Below are 24313 nucleotides of genomic sequence, written 5' to 3' on the forward strand. Positions count from 1 at the left end.
GTATATATATGTGTAATCTAAAATGGCACTCAAACCCCTAAAAGCACCGAAAATGCAACGCGGTGTTTTTACGAGCAGCACCTGAAGGCAGCACCGGGCGAACCCTTCAATCACCGGCCCGCGTCGGTCACCTGACCATAAACTCCAAGTCACGTGACTGATATTCCATCCTCGCCATTTTGCAATGTGGAGAAAGAGAGAGAGAGAGAGTGAGAGAGAGAGAGAGAGTGGGGCCACTTTTTTATTTTTATGGCTGACGAATAAAACAAAGCAGAGTTTATGTGTTGAGGACAAAGAGCGTCGAGCCTTCCCGTGTCAGTGAGTACGTCTTCATTAAAACGCAGCCGCGCGCTCTTCTCCGTCACACATTAACCGACGCGATCATTAACACGTCCATGTGTGGTACACTGCTAGCTCTGTGTGGGACTCGTGTGTCTGTGTGTGTGTGTGTGTGTGTGTGTGTGTGTGTGTGAATAGCAGGCAGAACGCTAACGAGGAAGCCAAGAGTGCTGCCTCTTTTACTCAAATGTCGTTTTTTTTTGTCCGTCATGTGAACACCTCTTGATCACAGGTGGAGCACACAGAGGTCCAGAGAGAGGCCGCACCGACCACAGGCCCAGCTTGTGTCTGTGCCAGTGGAGGGATCTGAGGTGGCTCATTTGTGCAGATGTCCAATGTTTTCTAATAGAAGAAGGCCATTATTATTATTATTATTATTATTATTATTATTATTGCTGCTTGACTTTACTCTCAGTGACACCAGGCCAGTTTCCCCCCTTGTAGCTCCACTCCACTGACAGACTGGGCCAGTCCTTCTCCAAACATGTGTCTCCTACTGTTTTGATGAGGTCATGCACAGAAGCGGAAGTAGGAGAAAAGAGGAAAGTGATTTTTGTGTGGTCAGAAAAAAGAGGGAAGTTTTGGATGTGAAGAGATCAAATTAAAACAAAAACTGAATTTAACCACAGGAGTTGTCACCATTTCCCATTTTAGGTTAGTTTGTAAACAGATGCACGTGGGGGGGGGGGACTTGTTTGACAGGGCTAATCATGAGTGAGTTAAGCTGTCACACTTGGCTTTGGGCTGCTTCTCTTTTCTTCTGCACAGACAATCCCCTCACTGAAACACACTGCAGAGCAAAGGGACAGCGTGTTCAAACAGATGTTGACAGCTGTCCTGGGCCAGACATTGTCCTCGTTTCCTTACCTTTTTTTTTTTTTTAAACACAAAATGCAGAGCTGAAATGAAATCCTTAACCCCATGCTCGGTCCTCACAATACTATAAAACATGCATTAGCAACACATTCTACGCTTACAGTTCACTGATGCAACGTGTGTTTGCAATCGTTTCCCCTTATCTTAAGGTCATTACCTGGTTTAGCAGTACAGCAACATAAGTGCTTATTACTTTACCACCACTGCCATACATTTCACATGCGCAGTTTGTAATGTAATGCAGGTATACAAAAAGAGAAAAATACATGCAGTTCCTTTCTGTTTTCCTCTTTATTACCACTCTATTAAAGTAGTGTAACTAGTGGTAGACACAGAGAGGAACTCAGTCATTATTTTGTCTTGTATGGATGTATGGATAGTGTGATATGTCACTAGATGTCCTATATTTGTATTATTGTTCTATCTTAATATTGATTGAGTTGAGATCTGAGTGTTGTCTTCTCCTGGTTTAAAATACCTCATTACAGTAAAGTGATGTGATTTTCTGAACTTGCCAGACTGTAGCTGTTCTATCATTTGCCTTTTTTCCAATTTATGTTAGTCATTATATCCACAAATCTGATGATCATCTATCAAAACATTAATAGTTTTAATATCTTTTGCAGCGCCAATAGTCAACCCCTCAATATTCTTGTAAAATTGATATCAAGGCATTGGATCTAAAATATTGTGATGTTTGATTTGGTCCATATCTTCCAGCCATTGTGTTAAGTCAGGCTGTAGGCTACGTTATTTATGTCAACAGTACTTTTTTATTCTTCGTCTCTTTAAATACGGAGCATCACATTTTGACTGTTGTCCACCCCATTTAGATACAAATGTTGAAGTTGAGACAAAAAAAAGTTAAAACAGACCTCTGAGTCACAGACTATTCTTTTAACTGGCTTCTAGAGAAACGTAATATTGAAAATATCTAATATTAGTAACGCTGTTTTTTTACTGATTATTCAATAGTGAACATAAATGTTTGGACAGCTGTTTTGATAATCATAATATTTATGAAACATCCATAAATTCCATCTATTCAAATGTGATGACTGGCTGCGTTTGTCCCTTTTTTTATATAATTGTAAGTTAGTTAAGAGTAAGTTTGAGTTTTGGAGTGGACAAAATAAGCAAGTCACTTTGGCATTCCACTGTTTTCTAGTGTTTCAAAGGCAGAATGAATAAGAGCAGGAAAAAAACATTTAAGGAAACTGTATACAGAAAATCTGTTACAATAGATTGTTTAGATTGTTATCCTACATTTAAAAAAATCTAATTGTTTGTTTGAGTTTAAGTGTCCTCCTGACGTAGATACAATTCTGGAGGAACATTTCGATATTGCATTTTTAAAAAAAAAAATATCTGTATTCGTATCATTAAAAAAAAGGGATCACATCTGTTTAAATCAAGTACCACAGAGCACCAACCAGTTTTTCCTTTCTTCCCTGCTGTCTGCCAGGTCATGGAGGAGGTCAGCAATGTAGCTGTACTCATCCCACACTCCTCCGCCCCCTCTCCCTCCTCCACTCCGTCAGCGCTGGGATCCCTCTCTCAAAGCCGAACCCGGCGAGACGTCCAGGGCGACGCCTCCCAGAGTTTACAGCAGAAACAGGCCGCAGACTCCCTCATCCAGGTGATCGAGAAGCTCAGCAAAATTGTGGAGAAGCGGCCCCAGCGCCGCTGCACCACGGCGGGACAGAAGAGAGCCCCCTCTGCGGGGGGAGGAGGAGGAGGAGGAGGTGGTGAGGAAGAAGGGACGAGGGGGAGCAGAGGAGGCTCCCCCTTTAAGAAAATGAAGAGGAACTGTAAGGGGCAGGAGGGCGCAGAGGAGGAGGTGCGGTTGGGTGGTGGCGCGGCTCTTTCCCTGCCCTTTCCTGGCGACAGCAACAACAACAGCCTTGTCCCCGCGGCAACGGAGGCAGCCGCCGACCCCGACAGCGGCGACCACAAGCGGACAGTGACGTGCTATCAGTGCAGCCTGTGTCCTTATCTCTCCCAAACGCTGCCCCTGCTGAAAGAGCACCTGAAGCAGCACAACGAGCAGCACAGCGACCTCATCCTCATGTGCTCCGAGTGTCGCTTCACCTCCAGGGACCAGGGACAGCTGGAGGCGCACGTCCGGTTTCACTTCGAAGCCGGTAAGGACGAGGTTTTAAGCAAGCAGGACAGCGACTGGAGCGGCAGCGTGGCGACGGAGACGATCAGGAGCGCGTCGGATGACTCCAGGGAGCCGCCACCAAAGAAGAAGTGGTACAGCTACGAGGAGTACGGCTTGTACCGCTGCCTGATCTGCAGCTACGTGTGCAGCCAGCAGCGGATGCTGAAGACCCACGCCTGGAAGCACGCCGGCCTGGTCGACTGCTCCTACCCCATCTTCGAGGACGAAGACGGCGCCGCCGCTGCTAGGAGAGAAGCCCCGGCCGCAGCCAACACGCCGGCAACCAGAGAGGAAGTAGTCGTCCTCTCCCCGGTCCTTCAAGAGAAAAGCCCGCAAAAGCTGTCCGCCGCCTTCAAGCTCCAGCTCTGTGTTCCCATGGCTGTCGAGAACAAGCAGGATGCACCAAATCATCCATTTTTTGATCCCAACCGGAGTCTAAAGACGGAAGAGGAAGAAGAAGAAGAGGAGGAGGAAAGGGTGTACCCCATCAAAGACCTGACCTCAGAGGAGCCGGTGGTGGAGGTGCAGGTGATGACGGAGGCCGAGTCTGATGTGGAGATAAACAATCACCATCACCATCACGGCACCTCTGTGACGGACAGCTTACTGTCGTCGGCTCAGAAGATCATAAACAGCAGTCCCAACAGCGCCGGCCACATCAACGTGATCGTAGAACGCCTCCCCTCGGCCGAAGATTCGGTCATGGCAACGAACCCGCTTCTTCTCAGCCCTGACGTGGACAGGGACAAGAACTTAGCGTGTGCAGAGGAGGAAGAGCGGAAACATGTGCCAGCTGCAGATAGTAGCGCCGCCGACAGCCAGCTAATGGGAGCTGACGTTAAACCCTCTGTGGGTAGCGACCCTCCACGGGACGAGAACATTCCCCCGGCCGGTCGCAAGCGGACGCATTCGGAGTCCCTCCGCCTGCACTCTCTGGCGGCTGAGGTCCTGGTCGCTATGCCCATGAGGACCCCTGAGCTCCCCACCTCCAGCACCAAGGTAATTCTGAAGACCATCGCAGCCCAGGCACAGAGCCCAAACTCGGGACAGAAACTCGTAGAGGCTGGACAGCATGCTTCGGACGCAGAGACAACAGCAGCTCTGCTGGACTTGGAGCTTCATGGTGGGGGCAAAGAGGAAGATCTGTGTCTTGGGGAGGGGGACGAGGAGGGCCCCGCCACCAAAGCCGGCATCAGCCTGTCGCTGCTCACCGTCATCGAGAGGCTCCGGGAGCGCTCGGACCAGAACGCCTCAGATGAGGATATCTTAAAAGAGCTTCAGGACAACGCCCAGTTCCACAACGGAGCCGCGGTCACAGAAAACGGAGCCGGGGGCTTCATGTGTGGCATCCCGGAGATGGACGGGTTGGTCGCGTCCACCGACGGCGGCCTGGTGGACTACATCCCCGGCAGCGAGCGGCCGTACCGCTGCCGCCTCTGCCGATACAGCAGCGGCAATAAGGGCTACATCAAACAGCACCTGCGGGTGCACAGGCAGAGGCAGCCGTACCAGTGTCCCATCTGCGAGCACATCGCCTCGGACAGTAAGGACCTGGAGAGCCACATGATCCACCACTGTAAGACCAGGATGTACCAGTGCAAGCAGTGCCCAGACGCCTTCCACTACAAGGTGAGCACGCGTCAACACTCGCATGCATTTAATCCTGTTGGTATATGTAATCCAGGAATCAGATTAGTTCTATTTTTCAGAGGGACATTGCTTGTTTCCCAGTAAATACCACTTTGGTTTCCTCGGGCTCACTGGTACCACTGTGTAACAGTTTCCAGCAACTGGACTCCCACTAATTGTCATTTTGTTGTCCACTTCCTCATTATTTTTTTTCTAAAAAGTTATTTTCATAGTTCAAATGCCAAACCTTCTCTGGTTCCAGCTTTTTTTTTTTCTTTCTCTCTCTCTTCGTAAACAGAATAATGAGTTTTGGGCTTTTGGTGGAAGTTTGAATGTGTTACCCTGGGGTTCAAAAAAAAGTATTTCACAATATATTTATGGACAACGCGTTTCAATGACAAAAATAATCAGCAGATTGATCAGTAATAGAAATAATCATTGGATTTAGCCCCATTGCCTATAAATATATGATGGAGTATCTTATCCATATCGGATGAAATTGAAGACATAAACAGTGGATTATGGTCTTTTTTTAACATCTGTTTATTGATTGATTGAGCAGCAAATGCACAGGAAAAAACTTAATTTGGTAACACAAAAAAGGAAAAATTACACTAATATCACATCAGTTACAAATTATTCATGCAGTTAATCTGTTAGACCATTAACAATTCAGTCCAATCAGAATAACAGGTTGAAAGATTTTCTGAAAGAGCGGCTCTCTACATTTCACTATAATTTTAGTACCTGATTCTTTCTGCCAATCTTCCCTAAAGGACATTTGATAATGGGCTATTTAAATGCTGTAAGAAGTTATAAAAATATGACACGGCACCTTTTTGATTGCCAAGAGTTTACCTAAAGCAGCAGGGTGAGGTGTCTGCTCGGGCACTGAGACATGAGCCCTCAGTAAGGTCGTAAATGTAGAATAAGGAAGAAATGAGAATTAGAAAGCTGAAATGTCTGCTGCATTTGCTGGAAGTAGACGAGATGATCATTAATATTTAAATCTCCCAGAAAGATGCTACCCTTCTCCCTCTAAGCTGTGAAGACCTGGTCCTCCAGACCTGGTTTAGATGCATGATTGGACCATATAGGGGTTACTAGGTATATATAAACAACTGTATCACCTGAGACCACACTTTTCTTTTTTTTTTTGATAATGGGGTTATTCCTGTATATGTCTTTTTTCTTTTTTTTTTAGCCTTTGTTAAGGAGTACCAGAAGATATGAACGCTTGAGAACTAAAAAATCTATACTTTTCTCCATTTGTTTTATTTTCTGCCCCAATAACTCTCCCAGTTGTCTCTTGCTGTATAAGAATGCGTTTCTAGTAAAATCAGACATAAACCTCATTGTTTCATGTCTTGATAAACCTTACAGTGAAGGTCAATAAATAATTAAAATATGGTCTGATGAACTCCAAAAGTTCTGACCAGTGAAGGAAAGTTTAAATATTGAGAGGTATTTACATGCTGTGTGGGATTAAACGCACAAGAAGCTTAATTCTGCTTTACAATAATTCACTACATGTTAACCATCGGGAGGCCAAATTTATTTAAAAAGTGCATTGATTAAAATCAGTGTATATGTTGGAATACAATAAAAACATTTTCCTCCGGGGTGGCATTCTTTCAATGGAAGACAATGAGTTTCTCATCTTTATTTTTTCAATACCTCCATATCTACTGTGCCTCTAAACGTATTCGCTGTTGCATAGTTGCCACTCATGAACCCTTTTAATAACGGGGTGAACCATTATGCAACCACAGTGTTGTTTATTTCACCTTGCCTAAAATGAGCATAAGTTTGCATTTAGCTAGTTTGTATATAAATCGAAATCAAGTAGAAAAACATCAATTTGTATGTCAACTGCATGTATTATAATTTATTTTGTCTAGAAATCTTATGTTGTGTGTGTGTGTGTGTGTGTTTCTTAGAGTCAGTTAAGAAGTCATGAAAGGGAGCAGCACAGCTTCAGCGGGGACATGGCCGCCCTCGCACCGGTCACTGAAACCGTGGCCATGGTGGAGGAAGCCGAGCGGGTAACGGATGAAGGTAAGATGTTTTTTTTTGACATCATAATTATTGTTTAAGATATGACAATGAAGAGCCCGTCAGAGCTTTCCCTCTGTGCCACCGCTCTTCTGTTGCCACCTAACCCCAAGTTGCTCCCCGGGCGCTTCTTAGCAGCCCACTGCTCCTCAGGGATGGGTTAAATGCAGAAGGTCAATTTCATCTATACTGGTTTGTATGTATGTATACATGACCAATAAAGCTGTTAATTATAATTATAAAGCTGATAAAGATTATATTATATTCCCTTGTGATTTCTGTCAGTGTTTTCATAAAGACCTGTTTGGTTTGTGCTCTGTTACAGAATGTGGTTTGCAGAAGATGTATAAGTGTGATGTGTGTGATTACACCAGCTCTACGTATGTCGGGGTGAGGAACCACCGTCGGATCCATAACTCTGACAAGCCTTATCGGTGAGTTGTTTTAAAAAAACAAAAACAAAAACTATCCCCTAAATACAAGTACTCTTACCAGTCACAGACGAACTAAAGACGAGTCCACCGGTTCTTGTGACTGACTTTTTTCTTGACATATTATTACTTTTCTTATTGCCTTTCTGCAGCAGCTAGGAGCTGTCGGTGTAGGGTTTGGGTTCATTAGAATTTCAATTTGTTTTAGTAACAAAATCTTGAATTTGAGGTTGCTTTTCTCTGTATCATATCGTGTGGTGCAGTAAAGTGGGCGTGTCGTTGAGCCTGATTAAAATGCAGACAGGTCTTTTCCCATCACCACACGTTGCTGATGTCTGCTTCTTTTTCGTTTGCCAGAAAGTGTCGCAATGACAAAATGCAGGTTTGTACAAAAAGTTTGTACAAAATCAAACCAGTTCTGACCAGTAAAACCAGAAATCAACCAAACTCTTGTTGGAGCAGTTAAACCTTTAAAATAATAAATATTTTATCAACTACACATGCTTCATAAATTGAGTAAATGTGTTAAATCTGGTGCCATTTCAACACCTGCTTGTTAGACTGATGAGACTGAATTCAGTTTCAGTAGTTTTAGAAACTATGTTTAAGGTTGTGGTTTTCTCCTTTCATTGGGAGTAAAGCAGGTATAGAACATGGGCTTTTTTTCATTATGAAATGTATTTGTGATGTTAAAAAATGATTTTCATAAAAATCTAAGTAAACATGATTTAAAAAAAATCTCCATAAATGTCTCACAAGACACTTTGCCAACACCATTTATTCTATTTTATAATAAACTTCAACTTGGGCTCCATGTGCTGTTGATTCAATACTTTAGTATCTTACTCACCTATTTTAAAAGTTTAGGACTTAGTTATTCTTTCTACAGCAAACATAATTTGTTTTTGCACTTATACTGTGTTTTATAATCAGAAAATGTTAATTATAGTTGCAGAAATTACGTCTGACATTCAGCTTTAATGACATTATAATGAAGTAGACACCAATCTGGAGTCTGATTGCATATTTTTGGGCGGCTGATTGCATATTTCTTATCCCTCGTATATTGGATGTTAACTTTACAGACTTCTGTGTTCATTATTTTGCATAACGTATATGCTGCCCTTATCAGGGCGCTAGATTTACAACAATTTCAGAGATTTGCTATCCTTTTTCCTACATTTTAGAACCTTTTAATTAAACTTGTAAATGTATGTTTTCGAGGTTTAGTATAATTGTTTCTCTCGCGTGCCGTGTAGTAGTGTTATTGGTCAGTGAATGTTGCATTTTCAGGTTTTGGTCACTGTTTCAGACGGAGTGAGCTAATCAAATAGTTTCTAGTCAATGAGTCTCACCTTTCATGTGCTGGCTTTAATGCAAAATGCCTGAGCTGTTATTTTTAGAAAGGACCATTAGATGGCAGTATATGCCCGGTGATGCTCAGCCCAGCACATTGATCTTCACTGTGTAGCCACACTCTTCACTTTCTATCCCCCACACTCTGCATTCGTGTTAACACACAGCTGCCTGAGGTGTGAACACATGCAGGTGTTTCTGGCAGCTTCTTTAACAGTGTCGCCTGTGCTCTAAGGTCAAATACGCATACTACACCACGCACGCACACACGCACACACACACACACACACAGGATGTCTTTCTGGTTTTGAAAAGGTCAGATGGCATCTAATTGCTGTTTATAAACCATCCTGTAAACCAGGGGTATGAGAGCAAAAGAGGAGTCTGGAAATATCGGATTATCCACATATAAATGTTCTAACATGTACACTTAAATTATGTAAAAAAGAGAACATTTAAACTCAGGCAACAAAGAAAATAGCTGTTAATGGCTGAATAAAGTCTCTGGGCTGCTTTAAGTGTTTAACTTATAAAATATATCTTTTTTTTCTTATGAAGTATGTTCTATCAAACTATACTTTGGAGTTTATTAATACTGTAATGCAGGAGATGCATTCATATCTGACTGGAAATGTCAAATCTGTCAGGAAGTCAGTGTGGTGTGTAGGTGTTAGAGGACAATTTCTGTTGTCTGGGCTCAGCTCTTTGGATCTGAAAATGAAGCTCTGACTATCGGCTTTAATTGCATTGCAGAAGGAGAATGACAGGGCAACGGTTCTACTCCCAGTCTGGATGTAAACAGCCTCAAATTTAAGCTGAAAGTTAGCACTTCACCCCCCATAGTCGTCCTTTTATTTCAATGCAGCACAGAGCCAACATGACAAAAATAAACGTGTCGTTGTCTGAGGCACTTGCAGACTGCACAGCCTCTCTGGAGTATCAACATCTAACCCAAAATGTGCTGCCGTGTTTCAAGTTTCTGTGCAATTAGTAAAAATTAGAGTAAAAGGCCCCAATAGGCAACATTTTATGGTGATGCTGATTGTCTGTGTTAGCGCCTCACATTTTCATAGCAGAACGATAGGACGGGGAAGACGAACCAGACTGGACTAATGCTCATATCTAACCATAATGTGATTGGCAAAGAGCGCAGAAATGCCCATTGTGATTATGTCACACTGGACTGAACCTCCATTGGTATTCATTCCTCTCCACCGCTGACATCATATGCCAAACCATTTCCATATAAGGCGCTCACTGTGCTGTGTAACTTGACTGTAACAAGGCCAGAAAGCATGCTTTACTCAGCTCATGAGACAAACTTTCCAAAATCTCAAAGATAGAAAGGACCATAAACCTTTCCTCCTTTTTAGATGTAGAAAGAGATGGCATTACATTGAGAAGTCTGTATTGTTTATCTTCATGATGTTTCATTCTCACTATTCATAAAATCTAACCTTTTGTTTTTAAGTAATTTCATTGAAATAATCATTCAATTCTGATCATGCAACAAATATTATTTTAGGCACTTTCGTTTGTTGTTGATTGACAGCAGAGACTTCCTTTTTGGCAACCATCCCAAACAACTTGTGGTAGTAGGAAGTTGTCTGACGGTAGTTTTGGAGACTTTCTGATCCGAAGACTGACCTCTGCAACTCTCCAGCTGTGATTCTTGGAGATTGTCTCGCCAGTCCAACCTTCCTCCTCACAGTCCCAGGATGATTCATTAACATCTCCTGTCGCTAAAGCTTCTTAATTATTGCCCTGACTGTGGAAATGGGTATTTTCTTTTGTGTGCAAACAAGCTTTCTTCGCTGTGTTATCGGGTCTATCGCACAGTGATGAATTGAAAAGGGAATTTGGCCTATGTGACCGCAGTGAGACAGTTAGTCATGGTTGAGTCACTGAAGAGTTCCTAAACAAAACCGGTCTTTTTTAAAAATGAAAAATATGTCCGGGAAAAATGTACTTCAGTTAGATTTGAATCATTGGATTTTCTGTGGCACAGAAATGTATTGGAGAAAAATATGTATTTATTGTAAAACATATTTTCTTTCAGTGATCTTACTTCAATGAAAATAGGCAAGATTGTTGTGAATATTTCATTCCTCGTTCTCTGAAAGCCCAAGATAATCAACAGCAAACACATTTTTTTTTCTCAGCATGTGTTGATCACATTCACTAAGAGTGCCAATGATTCTGGAGGACACTGTAACTTTTTTATTATTTATATTCTAGTTGCAATCGCAGGTTTAACATCAGCAACATGTGGCACATACCTTCAACATTTACCTTTGGGGAGATTCAGGGTTGGGACATATCAAGAAAGTATCGCAATGTTTTTGACCAAAAACCTGAATGTTGATATTGCGACAATGGTTTTTGAGTAATCATCATTAATGTGGATGGAATGACTAAGTGTGTAAAGGAAGATAATAGAACAGCAATGACGATATTCCAATTTCCAAGATTTAAGATGATATCTAGCCTCATATCACAATATCGAAATTGTCCTATTTACTTTTCTCTCTTCTTAATATTTGTTCGGTTCCACTTATTCAGCTGACCTTTACAAAGCTTAACGAATGTTTTACTAGCCAGGCTTAGAAATCGTGAAATATTCAATTTAATTGACCAATATCATCTCCTTATGTTCTGTATATTTATTTTTATATACTGGTTTTCGTAAAGAAACTCCGTGAGTTAGCAATAGTTTACCTTTTGCTGAGTTGCATGAGAATACCATCATTCTTACAATCAATATGAAGCTACGGGCAACTGCTGGTTAGCTTAGCTTAGCATAAACACTGGAAACGGTTTGCCTGCCTCAACCCTAAAATAACAAGTGTAAAATAGTCAAAGCACCTGCTGAAACTTCTTAAAACTACTCCTGTAGCACAGTCTATTTCTCCACTGTACATTAGTGTGCACACTGTATTCCATAATAAAGCCCAAGACACTGCTTTCATGTTATGCCATTTCCCAATCCAAATTTCCAAAGCTGGAAGCAGTACTGCAAAATATCTGCGAGAAGCAATACTTTTAGTCAAATAAAATATACATTACAGTCATTTAATGTTGTTCCAAACACTTACAGGAAGTGTATTCAACATAGGTATTCAAGAGAACTACTAGTCACCAGAAGTCATAAGTGCATCTCCTTTCTTAAACAAGCATCTTAAGGCATAAACCAGAGCAAAAGTACAGTGCAGAGGCAAATTACTGGGAAACAATAATTGCAACAGACTAATACGAATATAACAAGTGCTACATACCAATACTTTAGGATAAGTCAGAAAAATATACTAACCACTTATAATATTGAAGTAATATGCTAGTAAAGTCTTCTTAATATTCTGGTCCCAGTAAACCGCACACGGTCAAGTGCAACACTTTGTTTTGTCTGACTTAATTTGAATACAGTCAAAGTGGCCTTGAGTTGAGTTTAGCCTCTATTCTGCTGTCCTCCTACAGTACTTGCCTCTAAGCAGCTATAAAAAGCCAGTTTCATCTTCCAGCTGCAACATCCGAAGTACAACGAAGTAGAAACTGTTGCGATTTATTCTCTTTCCTACAGTGGCAATTTCCTCTCTGCTTTACTGTAAATCCTCTAATCTCCCTGCAGGCTACAAGTGTAAGGGAGCAAAACGATGACCTCAAAGGGCAGCGTGTTCAAACTAAGACGCTCTATCTCATCTCTCACCACTCCTTTTTTCTCCGTCCAGGTGTTGTAGCTGTGATTTTGCCACCACCAACATGAACAGTCTAAAGAGCCACATGAGGAGGCACCCTCAGGAACACCAGGCCGTGCAGCTGCTGGAGCAGTACAGGTGAGAAAAACCTCAAACACGAATCCACCACAGAGAGGAACGATAAGAAAGACCACCGGACCTCCGAGGTGAGAATGAAGAGCCGCAGCTGGCCAAAAGAAGCTGGGGTCGGCTGTGGCACACGAGGTAGAGCTCGTCCCGTTGGTGGTTCGAACCCCTCTACAGTCAACATGCCGAGGTGTCCTTGAGCGAGACACCTAACCCCAAGTTGCTCCACTGGCGCTTCTTAGCAGCCCACTGCTCCTCTGGGATGGGTTAAATGCAGAGAATTGTAATTTCCCCATTGTGGGACTAATAAAGGCTTAATTATTATTATTATTATTATTATTATTATTATTATTATTATTATTATTATTATTATTATTATCTTGTTCCATATTTTACCGTCGTCAGGACCTTCAAGCCTAAAATGCCCATGTTTCCATACAGACAATAGCACAGACAATTCATTTATTTTTGTATTTACGGTCCCGCAACCACAAGGTCGGTGGTTGGAACCCTGGCCTCTACAGTCGACATGCCGAGGTGTCCTTGAGCGAGACACCTAACCCCAAGTTGCTCCACTGGCGCTTCTTAGCAGCCCACTGCTCTTCAGGAATGGGTTAAATGCAGAAGGGACATTTTGTGTATATATATGTATCTTAGTACTGAGAAGACCAATAAAGCTGATATTCATATTCATAGAGGGACTGGAGGGGGGCTGATGTAAAGAATGGTCTGAATTGAAGGTCACTTTCACACCTGTAGCTTGGTTCATGTGGACTAAACCGAGGAAGCAGTGATGCGTTTTTACCTTTTTAGTTGTGGTCCAGTCTGTATGTATGGTCTATATAGACCCCCCCCCCCCCCCCCTTTTTCTCTTGGTAAACACAACATGTATTTTTACGTAGGTGGAGGCAGAATAATAATAAATGTTAACGCTTGCTAGCAAGTTTGGTTGGCTTGTTTTTTTTATTTTATAATGGCTGTAGAAAATACAAGTTTCTCTCACTCTCTGGGAGAGCAGGTTCTACTTGTTAAAGCTAACATTAACCGGCGGTACCGTATTAGCCTGGCAGACTTCTTTGTCGCGAGGAGAGAAGACTGGAGTTCTGGTGAGGACAGATGGCTAGTAAGCTAGTTAGCTTGTCCATTTCCTGAGATTGCTAGTTTGCTTACTAGTCCCCGGAGTGCCAGTCTCCTCTCCTCCAAGCACAGATGGACTGTAGACCCAGCGCTCCTGTTGGGCCGTCGGGCAAATTTTCTGTAACCAGTACAGCGTGAAAGCATGGTGGAATTAGCAAGGTAGCTAGCTAACCAGCAACGCCACATACGGGACAACCTATTTTGGATGGTTTTCTGTCAGTGTTGTATGAAAGCGTGGTGGAACTGGCAAGCTAGCCAAGTAGCCGGATGTCTGCTGGTAACCTTGCTAATTCCACCATGCTTTCATGCTACACTGGATACAGGAAAATAAGCCCGACAGCTGGCCATCTCTTTGGAATTCGTTCTCTCTCTCAACTAGTTAAGACTATGAGCAGCATTTCTCTTTATCCCTCCATTAATTCAGCCCGAGGAGGTTAGCAGAAGGCTAAGCTAGACTATTAGGAACCTTTTCTCTCCATCTTTTAAACTTAAATCCTATGTCCTCACCCCACTCTTTGTCCCTGTCTCTCAAACCCAGTGTACCCTGTGAAGACTGGAGTCAGGAGGATTCCTCTGGATAGAAAGCAGGAGAGAGGGATTAGGCGAACGTCAGCGTGCATATTAAATCAACTCACTGTGGTGCTCCTCTTCTCTCCTCTGTTCTTCTTCCAGATGCTCTCTGTGTGGCTATGTGTGCAGTCATCCCCCGTCCCTCAAATCCCACATGTGGAAGCACGCCGGAGACCAGAATTACAACTACGAGCAAGTTAACAAAGCCATTAACGAGGCCATCTCCCAGAGCAGCCGGTAAATACACGAGCCCACCTCCAGCTCTTTCAGGTTTCATTTCTGTGTTTGCTAATATCTACAGTATGTTCCCTGGCGCTACACTGTATGTAGCTCCTGGAAGACACTTAGTAATCAGTCATTTTCGAGGGCTTTAGAGCTTGAATACAGCTAAAGCAGTAATATGTACTCTAGATGTTGTGATGTTTCAGTGAAAGCCTGAACTCTTAATGCCACCATTTGTAGCCCACAGTACAAAGTAGCCTAGTGCAGCTTTAAATAAATGATGTCATGTCAGTTGTACAGGTCATTAAATATAGAACTTCATTTGCATGCCCTTTTAATGAAAGCAAATTGTTGGATTTCTTTGACATAGGCAATGTTTTTTTTTAATAGGCACCATACATAATTCAATTCAATTCAATTCAGTTTATTTTGTATAGCCCAGAATCACAAATTAGCCTCAGAGGGCTTTACAATCTGTGCACATAATACATTCACTGGTCCAGATTTAGCTAAAAACGAGACAATTATGTACTTGGCTGCCAGGGAGCAAGCCCCTATGACCCCCCCATCACCCCCCCTTTACGCCCCTGTGCCATGTAGCAAACTATAGTAGATGAAGAAAAGAACTTGTAAAATGCATTGATGCAATATGATTTATTTTTGAATGTGAAAGTGTCTCTCCCTCTATAAACTGTTTTTCTTATAACTATTAAGCAAATTGATACTAACAGTTTAACATTGGCAGGCAATTGTTCTCCAGTTTATGGTTTTTCTTTTTTTTCTTTTGAAGAAGAAGAAGAAAAACATGGCATTGAGCCAATTACAAAGGTCGAACTTCATGAGTTCATTCCTCACTGGGCTCATTAGTTCATGTTTTGAAAGATAAAGAATGACACAGCTGTCTTACAAATACACACTTGCATCATAGGGATAATTGATTATGGGCAGCAAGTAACTTTATACATCATAGAGATTTTTAAAATACAAAGCTAGTTCTCAGGCAGTTTGACATTTTCAATGGGCCATCACTACCCAAAAATGTGAATCTTGCTCCCTCTGTTGTTGTATTCTTTTGAGTGATTCCGTGTACATTATTTTTCCCTCAGAGCTCCTCAGAAGTTGTCGGCTGTGCTGGAGTCGGTGGCAGAGCGCCCTGCGGTGGCTCCGCCCTCAAAAGACAAAACAAGAATCCCCATGGAACCACTGCCAACACCCACAAGGACGACGACAGCAGCCGGCCCGGCCGTGGACAGCTCGGCAGGCCTGCTCACGGACCCTTCACAGTGGCCCGGTGAATCCCCGAGCCACCAGGGGAAGGACCCCGCCCATCCCCATCCCCAGAGCCAGCCGCGCACCGGCCAGGCCCCCGCTCCGGGCCCCGGCATGGAATACTGCGTGCTCTTGTTCTGCTGCTGCATCTGCGGCTTTGAGTCCACCAGCAAAGAGCGGCTGATGGAGCACATGAAAGAGCACGAGGGGGACATCATCAGCATCATCCTCAACAAGGAGCAGCAGCAGCAAGCAGAAGCACAGACGGCAGAGTGAGACTGCCCCCCCCCCCCCCTCCCCTCCTTATATTAACACTGACAACTCACAATGAGCTGCTGCTTAAACATTTCACATCTACTCTTCTTTAGTATCGTCATGTGACAGCTTGTCCTCCGGTCCGGTCGGGTTGTGATGTCAAAGGTGTGAGGCTGCGGTTGCTTCTGTTCAAAGCAAAAAAAAAAACCTTGTTAAGGGAAAATGATGAAATAATTTTTCTGAGCGGCATATCCTTTTGAAAGGAATGTTTAAAAGAAATATAAGAAATAAAAAACGTTAGTGTCACATAATTGACATTAAAGAGGCCACAACATTTTGTGGCCGTAGGGAAGTGATTTTCGTTTTCAAGGGACAAGCCCCGAGCTCTAACCCTAGTTTATTTTTCAATACACAGGGACAAGTTCATACCTCAGAAAAACCATACGACCCCTCACCAGAAATGGAAACAAAAAAAATTCACATATTTTCCAGTCTAATTATATAGTTTGACCATAAGGCAGCTCTTTTATTGCTACTGTAATATTTAATGTATTTGATCTGCGACGGCTGTGTCCTAGTTCAGGAGGTACATGTGCAAACTCACAGATGCCTAAAGGCATGTATCACAGCTTGAATATGATTTTAATATTTATCAGTTTTGTTTTTTTTATGCATGTTTCCGTTTATGCCAAGTTAAATCGGCAAATGTTATTAATTATTATTATTATTATTTGCGTCTCTCTCGTATGACTGTGTAATTTGACTCGTTGGATCAGAAAATTAGCGTCTTCAGAGGAGACGGTTCTCGTTCTCAAAAGGAGGAAGTTGGAAGTTGACCAGAGCAAAGTTGATGATTGTAGAGGGACAGAGGTGATGGTTTAATAGTTGACAAAAGGAATGATCAAAAGGGAAGTCTGCGTACGTAGGGCTGTTATTTCAAAATAAAGGTCCCTCGATCCTTTAAAGCAGGAATGTGTTGTATCCAATCTCATGTTTTCACTTGTGATTGTGGTGCTAGGCTCACTTAAAGAGTTGGCATTAAATATATAGTCTGTTCTTTTTTTAGCCCATGCAATTTATCCTGTGTATATAATAACATTTTTTTTTATAATGACCTTTTTGCTCTTTTCTGTCAGTGTTTTTTAAAATACATACTCTAGTGTCAAACGCAAACATGGAATGACTGCTGTCCCAGCTAACACGAACACGCCTGAAATATGAAGACAGGGATGTGAAAGTACAGTTTTTGGCGGCGACACATCTCTTTAAGGTTTATTGGCACACAGTCCTGCCGTGTGCTCTCATGAGATTGACCGGAAGCAGGAGTGTAATATAATGACTGCCGCTCTGATATGGAAACACTCAACTCAGCACAGTGTAATGTGGGTAAATTGGAAACTTCGATCAATGCGGGCTTCGTGTTAACAGTGATGGATGGTCTAGCTGTGTTGGAAGTTATTTTTCACACAGGATGAACGGCAGGAAGTGGCTTTTTTTTTTTTTTTCCTGGAAGGAGAAAAATTCTACCCTAATCTCTCATATGATGCAGAAAACACCTGTTTGACTGTAAAGGAAAGATTACTGAAGCCGACCTGACGATCTAGTCACCCAGATGTTAGATGTTAGGAACAACCAATGTATGTCTCGCTTTTTAAAGGGTTAGCCACCCAAAAAGATGATCACCAAAAAAAAAACCAATCAGTTTAATCAATGCTACATTTAAAATCACCGCTTTACCTTGCTGTCCGACAGTCCTTTCTGATGGGGATGTGAAGCCGTTCTAGCCATCTATGCTCTCTTCAAATTCACATGACTCCATTGACAAAAGCAGTAACTTTACCTTGCAGATCACAGAAAGTTTAAAGCAACAAAGTCCGACAATGCCACAAACTGACCGATCGAGGCAGCAGTATATCAGCAACTCTCATGTTCTGTGCGGTAGGAATGTCTGTTTTTGTAAAGGGAGTCTGGTGGCTTAGAGTAGATAGCAGCTTTAACTGAGAAAAGACTGTGTGACAGCAAAGTAAAGCATGAAACTTCAACTGATTGGGGTGTTTAACTGATGGGTTTATTTTAGTTGTTATACATTTCTTTCACTCATGTCTCCTGTCTGTTTGTCCAAACCCCATCTACTGTAGGTAATGCACTGACTATGGATAAGAAGCTCATTCAACCCTTCTTGAAAAAGCCAAGCTATCCCTTTAATGTCGATTAATTTCAAACATGTCTGGACACGATTGCTGTGATTGGAAACCCGTCAAAACAATGACATTTACAGAGAATTTGTATTTATTCTTTTAAGCCCCATATAATGTATAATGCAAATCCATAATGCACTCATCAGTATGTCATCCACATAGACAAAGGCTGAAGAAATGAAGTATATCCATATTCCATCGATACTCCATCTGACACAGCAGCTTGAAACTGTGTCTAAATGTGTGTGTGTGTGCAGCGTAGTGGGTAAAACAAAATTCAATCTTAACCTAAAAGACCTGGCCTGGGATTTTCATTATCATAGCAGGTAATTATTGTCTGCATTTTTAATTTAAAACTCTACATGGCAAAAATGAGGGCAGTTAGTGAATTGGCCCTTCAGTGCTCGTCCTGTCTGATTGACCAGACGGGCATGTAAATGAGCAGTGAGCAGTTTACAGCCTGACCTGCTGTAACTATCATAGTTGTGACAAAGTTTTCTTTTGCATTGAGGGGTTATCAATATGTCGGGTGCACACCTTTGTTTTACTTTTGATGCAGATAAAGTGCTTTAGAGAATCTGGCTAAACTGTTGGTTTTTCTATAACTTGTGTGATCGTCTTGCCCTGTGGTGCTTTGTGGTGGGTTAGAAAATATATATATATTTTTTCCCCAATATATTTTGTTGTCTTCAACAAATCCCATTAAAAGACCAAAACCAACATCTAATTAGTTCATCTGACAATAATCGCAGCCTCCCTACCTTGTCTATGGCACCAGCACAATTGCATTTAATACGATGAACACATAACTTTTTCATAAATTTTTTAAATAGCGGACATTTCTAATAACAGTTTGAAAATGAAGGTTTTTGTATGACGTTACTGGAACAAGCTCTAAATAGCGCATTTGTTGGGGACTATTTTTAGCGGTGCATTAATCCTCATTTTGGTGTGGTAGTGAGTCTTTCCGGCACCAGTAAGTGAGAACTACTGGACGGTAGTAGGATACATTCTTTGTGGGTGTTGGTCTTTTCATGAGAGTTGTTGGAAGAAAAAAACCTGTATATTCTAGCACTTGTCCTTAATTTGGTGCATACAGTTTTATCATAGGCCAAAGCTACAAAAATAGCATTGCATCCTAGTAGTAATACATTCACTGAACTCTGTAACTGTAAAGCATATGTGTTAATTGTGAATAACACAATAACTTTAATAGCAAACCAAGCACCTCAGTGTCAGCCAGACCTAGATAAATAACATACCCTGTTATACTGAGTTGTGATTACACCATAGTTCTTGATAATATTTCAAGTAAAAAGCAATCATTTCAGATACTTTTTAAATGTTAGCATAACAAGTGAAGACAAAAAACATCTTGCGATTGTGTTGGTGTGAATGTAAGACACAAATTTCAAGAGTGTGGCAGCACAGGCAGCACTTTCAGAGCGTTCGCCACAGTTCCCTTTCCCTCAGTCGGTTTTAATTCACACCACGAGTAAAGAACTCATACTTTGTGCCATATTAGTTTATTTGTAGGCAAATTATTTATTGTGCCTTTTGGTTCGAGGTATCATTTATGTTCAAACTAGAATTATTTTGCCAAAACATCAGCAACATATTTAATTCAATTAATCAAAATTTTTGATTTGGGCACAGATCGGTCAGCCAGTTGTATTGAGGTGAATTATTGTGGATTGTATTACACCTCAGCATGTTTTCCATTGGGGCAAATCCCCATTTTCTTTTTATTCAGTTTTTGGGGACACAGAAACAACAATAAACCAAGTATGTGAAACAGCTCTTTATTTTTTAAATGCTAGCTATTTAACCTATTAATGAGCTCAAATACTTTCCTACTGTTAGTTTGTACATATTGTAGATCAATACTGCAGAACTTTGAAACTGACTTTTTTTTTAAAAATAAAACCTCTATTTTTTAATGATCTTGTAAAAAAAAAAAAGAAAAAAAAACTGGCACAAAAAAATTTGATTAAATTTTGACTCTGGTCTTATTTCTTTTCTGTATATTTAAGAGAGTTTGTTGTTTTAAGAAAAACACAGCAAAATGAGCTGCGTGCATTTTAACCAAAAGAAGGTGGGTATAACAAGATAAAACATGTCTGTCCTAAACAGCCATTTTTTTTTTTTGGGATCATATTCAATTTTGTACTGAGGTTCAACATGGAATTGTTTGAGACAGCAGTGTGACACTTGCTTTATGTTTATTTATTTGTAGAACATCATAGGCAGTATTATGTCACCACTTTGCCATTGTATTTTTGGTAATAAAGACTGAGAAGTAAATGACTGCTTTTTTTCTCTGGTAATGTTTGTGAGATGATGGAATACCTCTGAAGGATGTTGCTGCCAAAATATTTCACTATAAATTGAAAAAAAAAATGAATGTGATATATATGTATATATATTGATGGTATTATGGCATGTCCAATAAATTTGACTCCAGCTCTCATAACACTATGAATTTACACAGAGCAAGACCACATTTAAGAATAGATAAATAGAAATACAGTTGAACACAGATCAGACATGAGGTGTGTAAGGTTCCCCACGCATGCACAACTTGAACACGGAATACTGTTATAAAACTTTATTATATAAGTACAGTGTGAGAAATTAAAACATTCTTCTCCTTGCTATTTCTTTACACATCATTACACAGGAGTGAGGTTAGATTTTATCTTTGGACAAGGTTAAAGTAATCCAGAGAGCATCTCATTGCACTCTCAGTGCGAGACTGTTTGCAAGGTTAGTGTATTGAGGTTAGAGCACAGAAACTCTAGTCAGACAAAGAATATGTGAAAACATTTTACATAATAAAATGGTACAAATTGTCAGTTTTGTGTGATAAAATGGGCCAGTAATTGGGTCCCATCTAGACACCAATGGGCTGTATGGCGTCGTACAACACCTCCTTCCTACCTCCACCAGAACAACCTCTTGGACCCCCACCAGTCCGGGTTCAAGGTGTGTCACTCGTCAGAGACGGCCCTCCTTGCGGTGACAGAGTCGCTTCATGCGGCGAGAGCAAACTCTCTCTCCTCTGTCCTGATTCTCCTGGACCTGTCAGCGGCGTTTGACACGGTGAACCACCAGATCCTCCTCTCCACCCTCGAGGGGATGGGCGTCTCAGGCTCTGCACTCTCCCTGTTTGCATCCTACCTGACAGGCCGATCCTACCAGGTGACATGGAGAGGGGCCGTGTCGGAACCACGCATGCTGACTACGGGGGTCCCACAAGGCTCAGTTCTGGGCCCCCTTCTCTTCTCGCTCTACACAACATCTCTGGGTTCTGTTATTCGCTCGCATGACTTCTCTTACCATTGTTATGCCGATGACACCCAGCTGGTCTTGTCTTTTCCTCCCGGTGACACCCAAGTGGAGGCACGCATTGCTGCGTGCTTGGCTGACATCTCGAAGTGGATGGCGACACACCACCTGAAGCTCAACCTGGACAAAACCGAGCTACTGTTCTCCCGGGGAAGGGCTGCCCGCACCGAGACCTGTCCATCACCATTGATGATGCCGTAGTGATGCCAACTCGGACTGCAAGGAATCTGGGTGTGACCCTGGGCGACCAACTGTCGTTCTCAGCAAACATTGCATCGGTCACACGCTCCTGCCGATTCCTCCTCTACAACATCAGGAGGATTCGCCCCTTCCTCACTGACGAGACGGCGCAGGTGCTCATCCAGGCTCTGGTCATCTCCCGCCTGGACTACTGCAACTCACTACTTGCCGGAGCCCCGGCGTCGGCCATCAGACCTCTGGAGCTTGTCCAGAAAGCTGCAGCACGTCTGGTGTTCAATCGCCCCAAGTTCTCTCACACAACTTCCCTTCTCCGTTCTCTACACTGGCTCCCTGTAAGAGCTCGCATCCAGTTTAAGACTCTGGTGCTAGCCTACAGAGCAGCGAAAGGAACAGCTCCTTCCTATCTCCAGGCCTTGGTCAAGCCCTACACCCCCGCCCGACCACTTCGCTCTGCTGCCTCGGGGCGATTGGTTGCCCCGTCGCTCAGAGGTCCCTGCGGCCGATCCACCCGGTCACAGCTTTTCTCTGTCCTGGCCCCTCAGTGGTGGAATGAACTCCCCACCGACGTCAGGACAGCAGAGTCACTGCCCATCTTTAGGCGCAGACTGAAAACTCACCTCTTCAAGAAGTACTACCCTGAGTCTTCCTCGTAGCATTTATTGCATTCGTATTAGTTGTTGCACTTACTGTATTCGTATCAGTTCGCTGCACTTATTGAATTCGTATTTGTTTACTGCACTTATCCTATTCGTAGTAGTTTGTAGCACTTATTATATTCGTATTGTTAAAATTGTGCCGCGCGAGTGGCTGCCTCTTACAGCAGCTCCTGCTCACCTGTGAGCTTTTTCCTTTAAATTGTGTTTTTTTTGTTACTTTCTGTTACTTTTTTTTTTACTTATTTAATTTTTGTAAACATTTTGCACTATGGCAGCGAGACACGTAGACTTTCACGTGGTCTACCTGCAGTTTCCTGCACTTTTCACCTCCGTGCCCGGAGTCTCAGCCCGCAGCCATGGCCCCCTTTGTTTACAGCAGGGGTCAGCTGTTAGCGCTCCGGGACACGGCGCTGCTGCTGCCGGAGGAGAGACCCGAGGTTCCCCGTGAGCTGAGGAGGAGGAGACGGGGATGCCGTGCTGGGACAGAACGTCGCGCCAGGAGCAGACGTTTCAAACCCGTCCTCCCCTCCATCATCATGGGAAACGTGAGGTCTCTCCCCAACAAGATGGATGAGCTATCAGCACTGACTCGCCATCAGAAGGAATACCGGGAGTGTAGCGTCATGGTGTTCACGGAGACATGGCTCACCGAGATGACTCCGGACACCAACGCTGCACTGGACGGGTTCCGCATCATCCGGGCAGACAGGACAGCGGAGAGCGGTAAGAGGAAGGGAGGAGGTCTGGCAGTGTTTGTGAATGATAGATGGTGTAACTCTGGGCACATCACTGTCAAAGAGCAGACCTGTACAGAGGACATTGAGCTGTTGGCCGTTAGCATGAGGCCGGTATATTTACCGAGGGAATTCTTGCACGTTATCACAATAGCTGCGTATATTCCCCCCTCTGCTAACGGAGAAGCGGCCTGTGACGTCATACACTCGGCGACAAGCAGGCTGCTGACACAACATCCCAATGCCCTCCTCCTCCTCTCTGGTGACTTTAACCATGCCCCTCCGTCCTCCACTCTGCCCACCTTCACCCAGTACATCACCTGCCCCACCAGAGACAACAGAACCCTGGACCTGCTGTATGCCAACACCAAGGAGGCATACACTTCATCTCCCCTCCCTCCCCTGGGAAGATCTGACCACAACCTGGTGCACCTCCGGCCTGTGTACAAACCTCTTGTGCACAGGCAGCCAGCTGTGACCCGCACAGTCAAAAGATGGTCCGATGAAGCCGAGGAGGCTCTTAAGGACTGCTTTGACTCGACTGTGTGGGAAGTGTTCAGTGATGCCCATGGGGAGGACATGCCACATGAGTCTCACAGACAATATTAACTTTTAGGCTGGATGAACAAAATTGTACCCATTTGTTCTACGAGGGTCTCACAGACACAATAACGGACTACATTAACTTTTGTGTGGAGAACACCGTACCCACCAGGACTGTACAGTGTTTTTCCAACAGCAAACCCTGGATCAATCCTGAGATAAAGACCCTCCTCAAGGAGAAGAAGAGGGTCTTTAGATCAGGAAACAAGGAGGAGCTGAGGACTGTGCAGAGGGAGCTGAGGAGGAAGATCAGGGAGGGGAAGAATATCTACAGGACAAAGATGGAGGACCAGCTGCAGCAGAACAACATCAGCGGAGTCTGGAAGAGCCTCAAGGCCATGTCTGGCCACAAGGGGCCCAACCAACAGCCTGTGGGGGACCAACAGTGGGTGAATGATCTGAACTCATTCTTTAACAGATTTGATCAGCCATTCCTCTTCTCCATATACACA

General features: G+C 43.0%; 1 protein-coding gene across 2 annotated transcripts; it reads left to right on the forward strand.

The window, feature by feature from the left end:
- The first annotated feature begins 276 nt into the window (after positions 1 to 276).
- On the forward strand, positions 277 to 20613 carry znf507 (zinc finger protein 507). Of its 2 annotated transcripts, none has more exons than XM_054619059.1 (7): positions 277 to 318; positions 2681 to 5008; positions 6949 to 7066; positions 7389 to 7497; positions 12576 to 12680; positions 14478 to 14612; positions 15704 to 20613. In XM_054619059.1, the coding sequence occupies exons 2-7, from the start codon at positions 2684 to 2686 to the stop codon at positions 16140 to 16142; spliced, it is 3231 nt and encodes a 1076-aa protein (XP_054475034.1). In that variant the 5' UTR covers positions 277 to 318; positions 2681 to 2683; the 3' UTR covers positions 16143 to 20613. The 2 variants fall into 2 exon arrangements, with proteins under 2 accessions (XP_054475034.1, XP_054475041.1); XM_054619066.1 differs by having other exon boundaries at positions 301 to 322.
- The last annotated feature ends 3700 nt before the right edge of the window (positions 20614 to 24313 follow it).

This window comes from Anoplopoma fimbria, chromosome 2 (genome assembly GCF_027596085.1).
Source record: "Anoplopoma fimbria isolate UVic2021 breed Golden Eagle Sablefish chromosome 2, Afim_UVic_2022, whole genome shotgun sequence".
In the NCBI taxonomy this organism is placed as follows: domain Eukaryota; kingdom Metazoa; phylum Chordata; class Actinopteri; order Perciformes; family Anoplopomatidae; genus Anoplopoma; species Anoplopoma fimbria.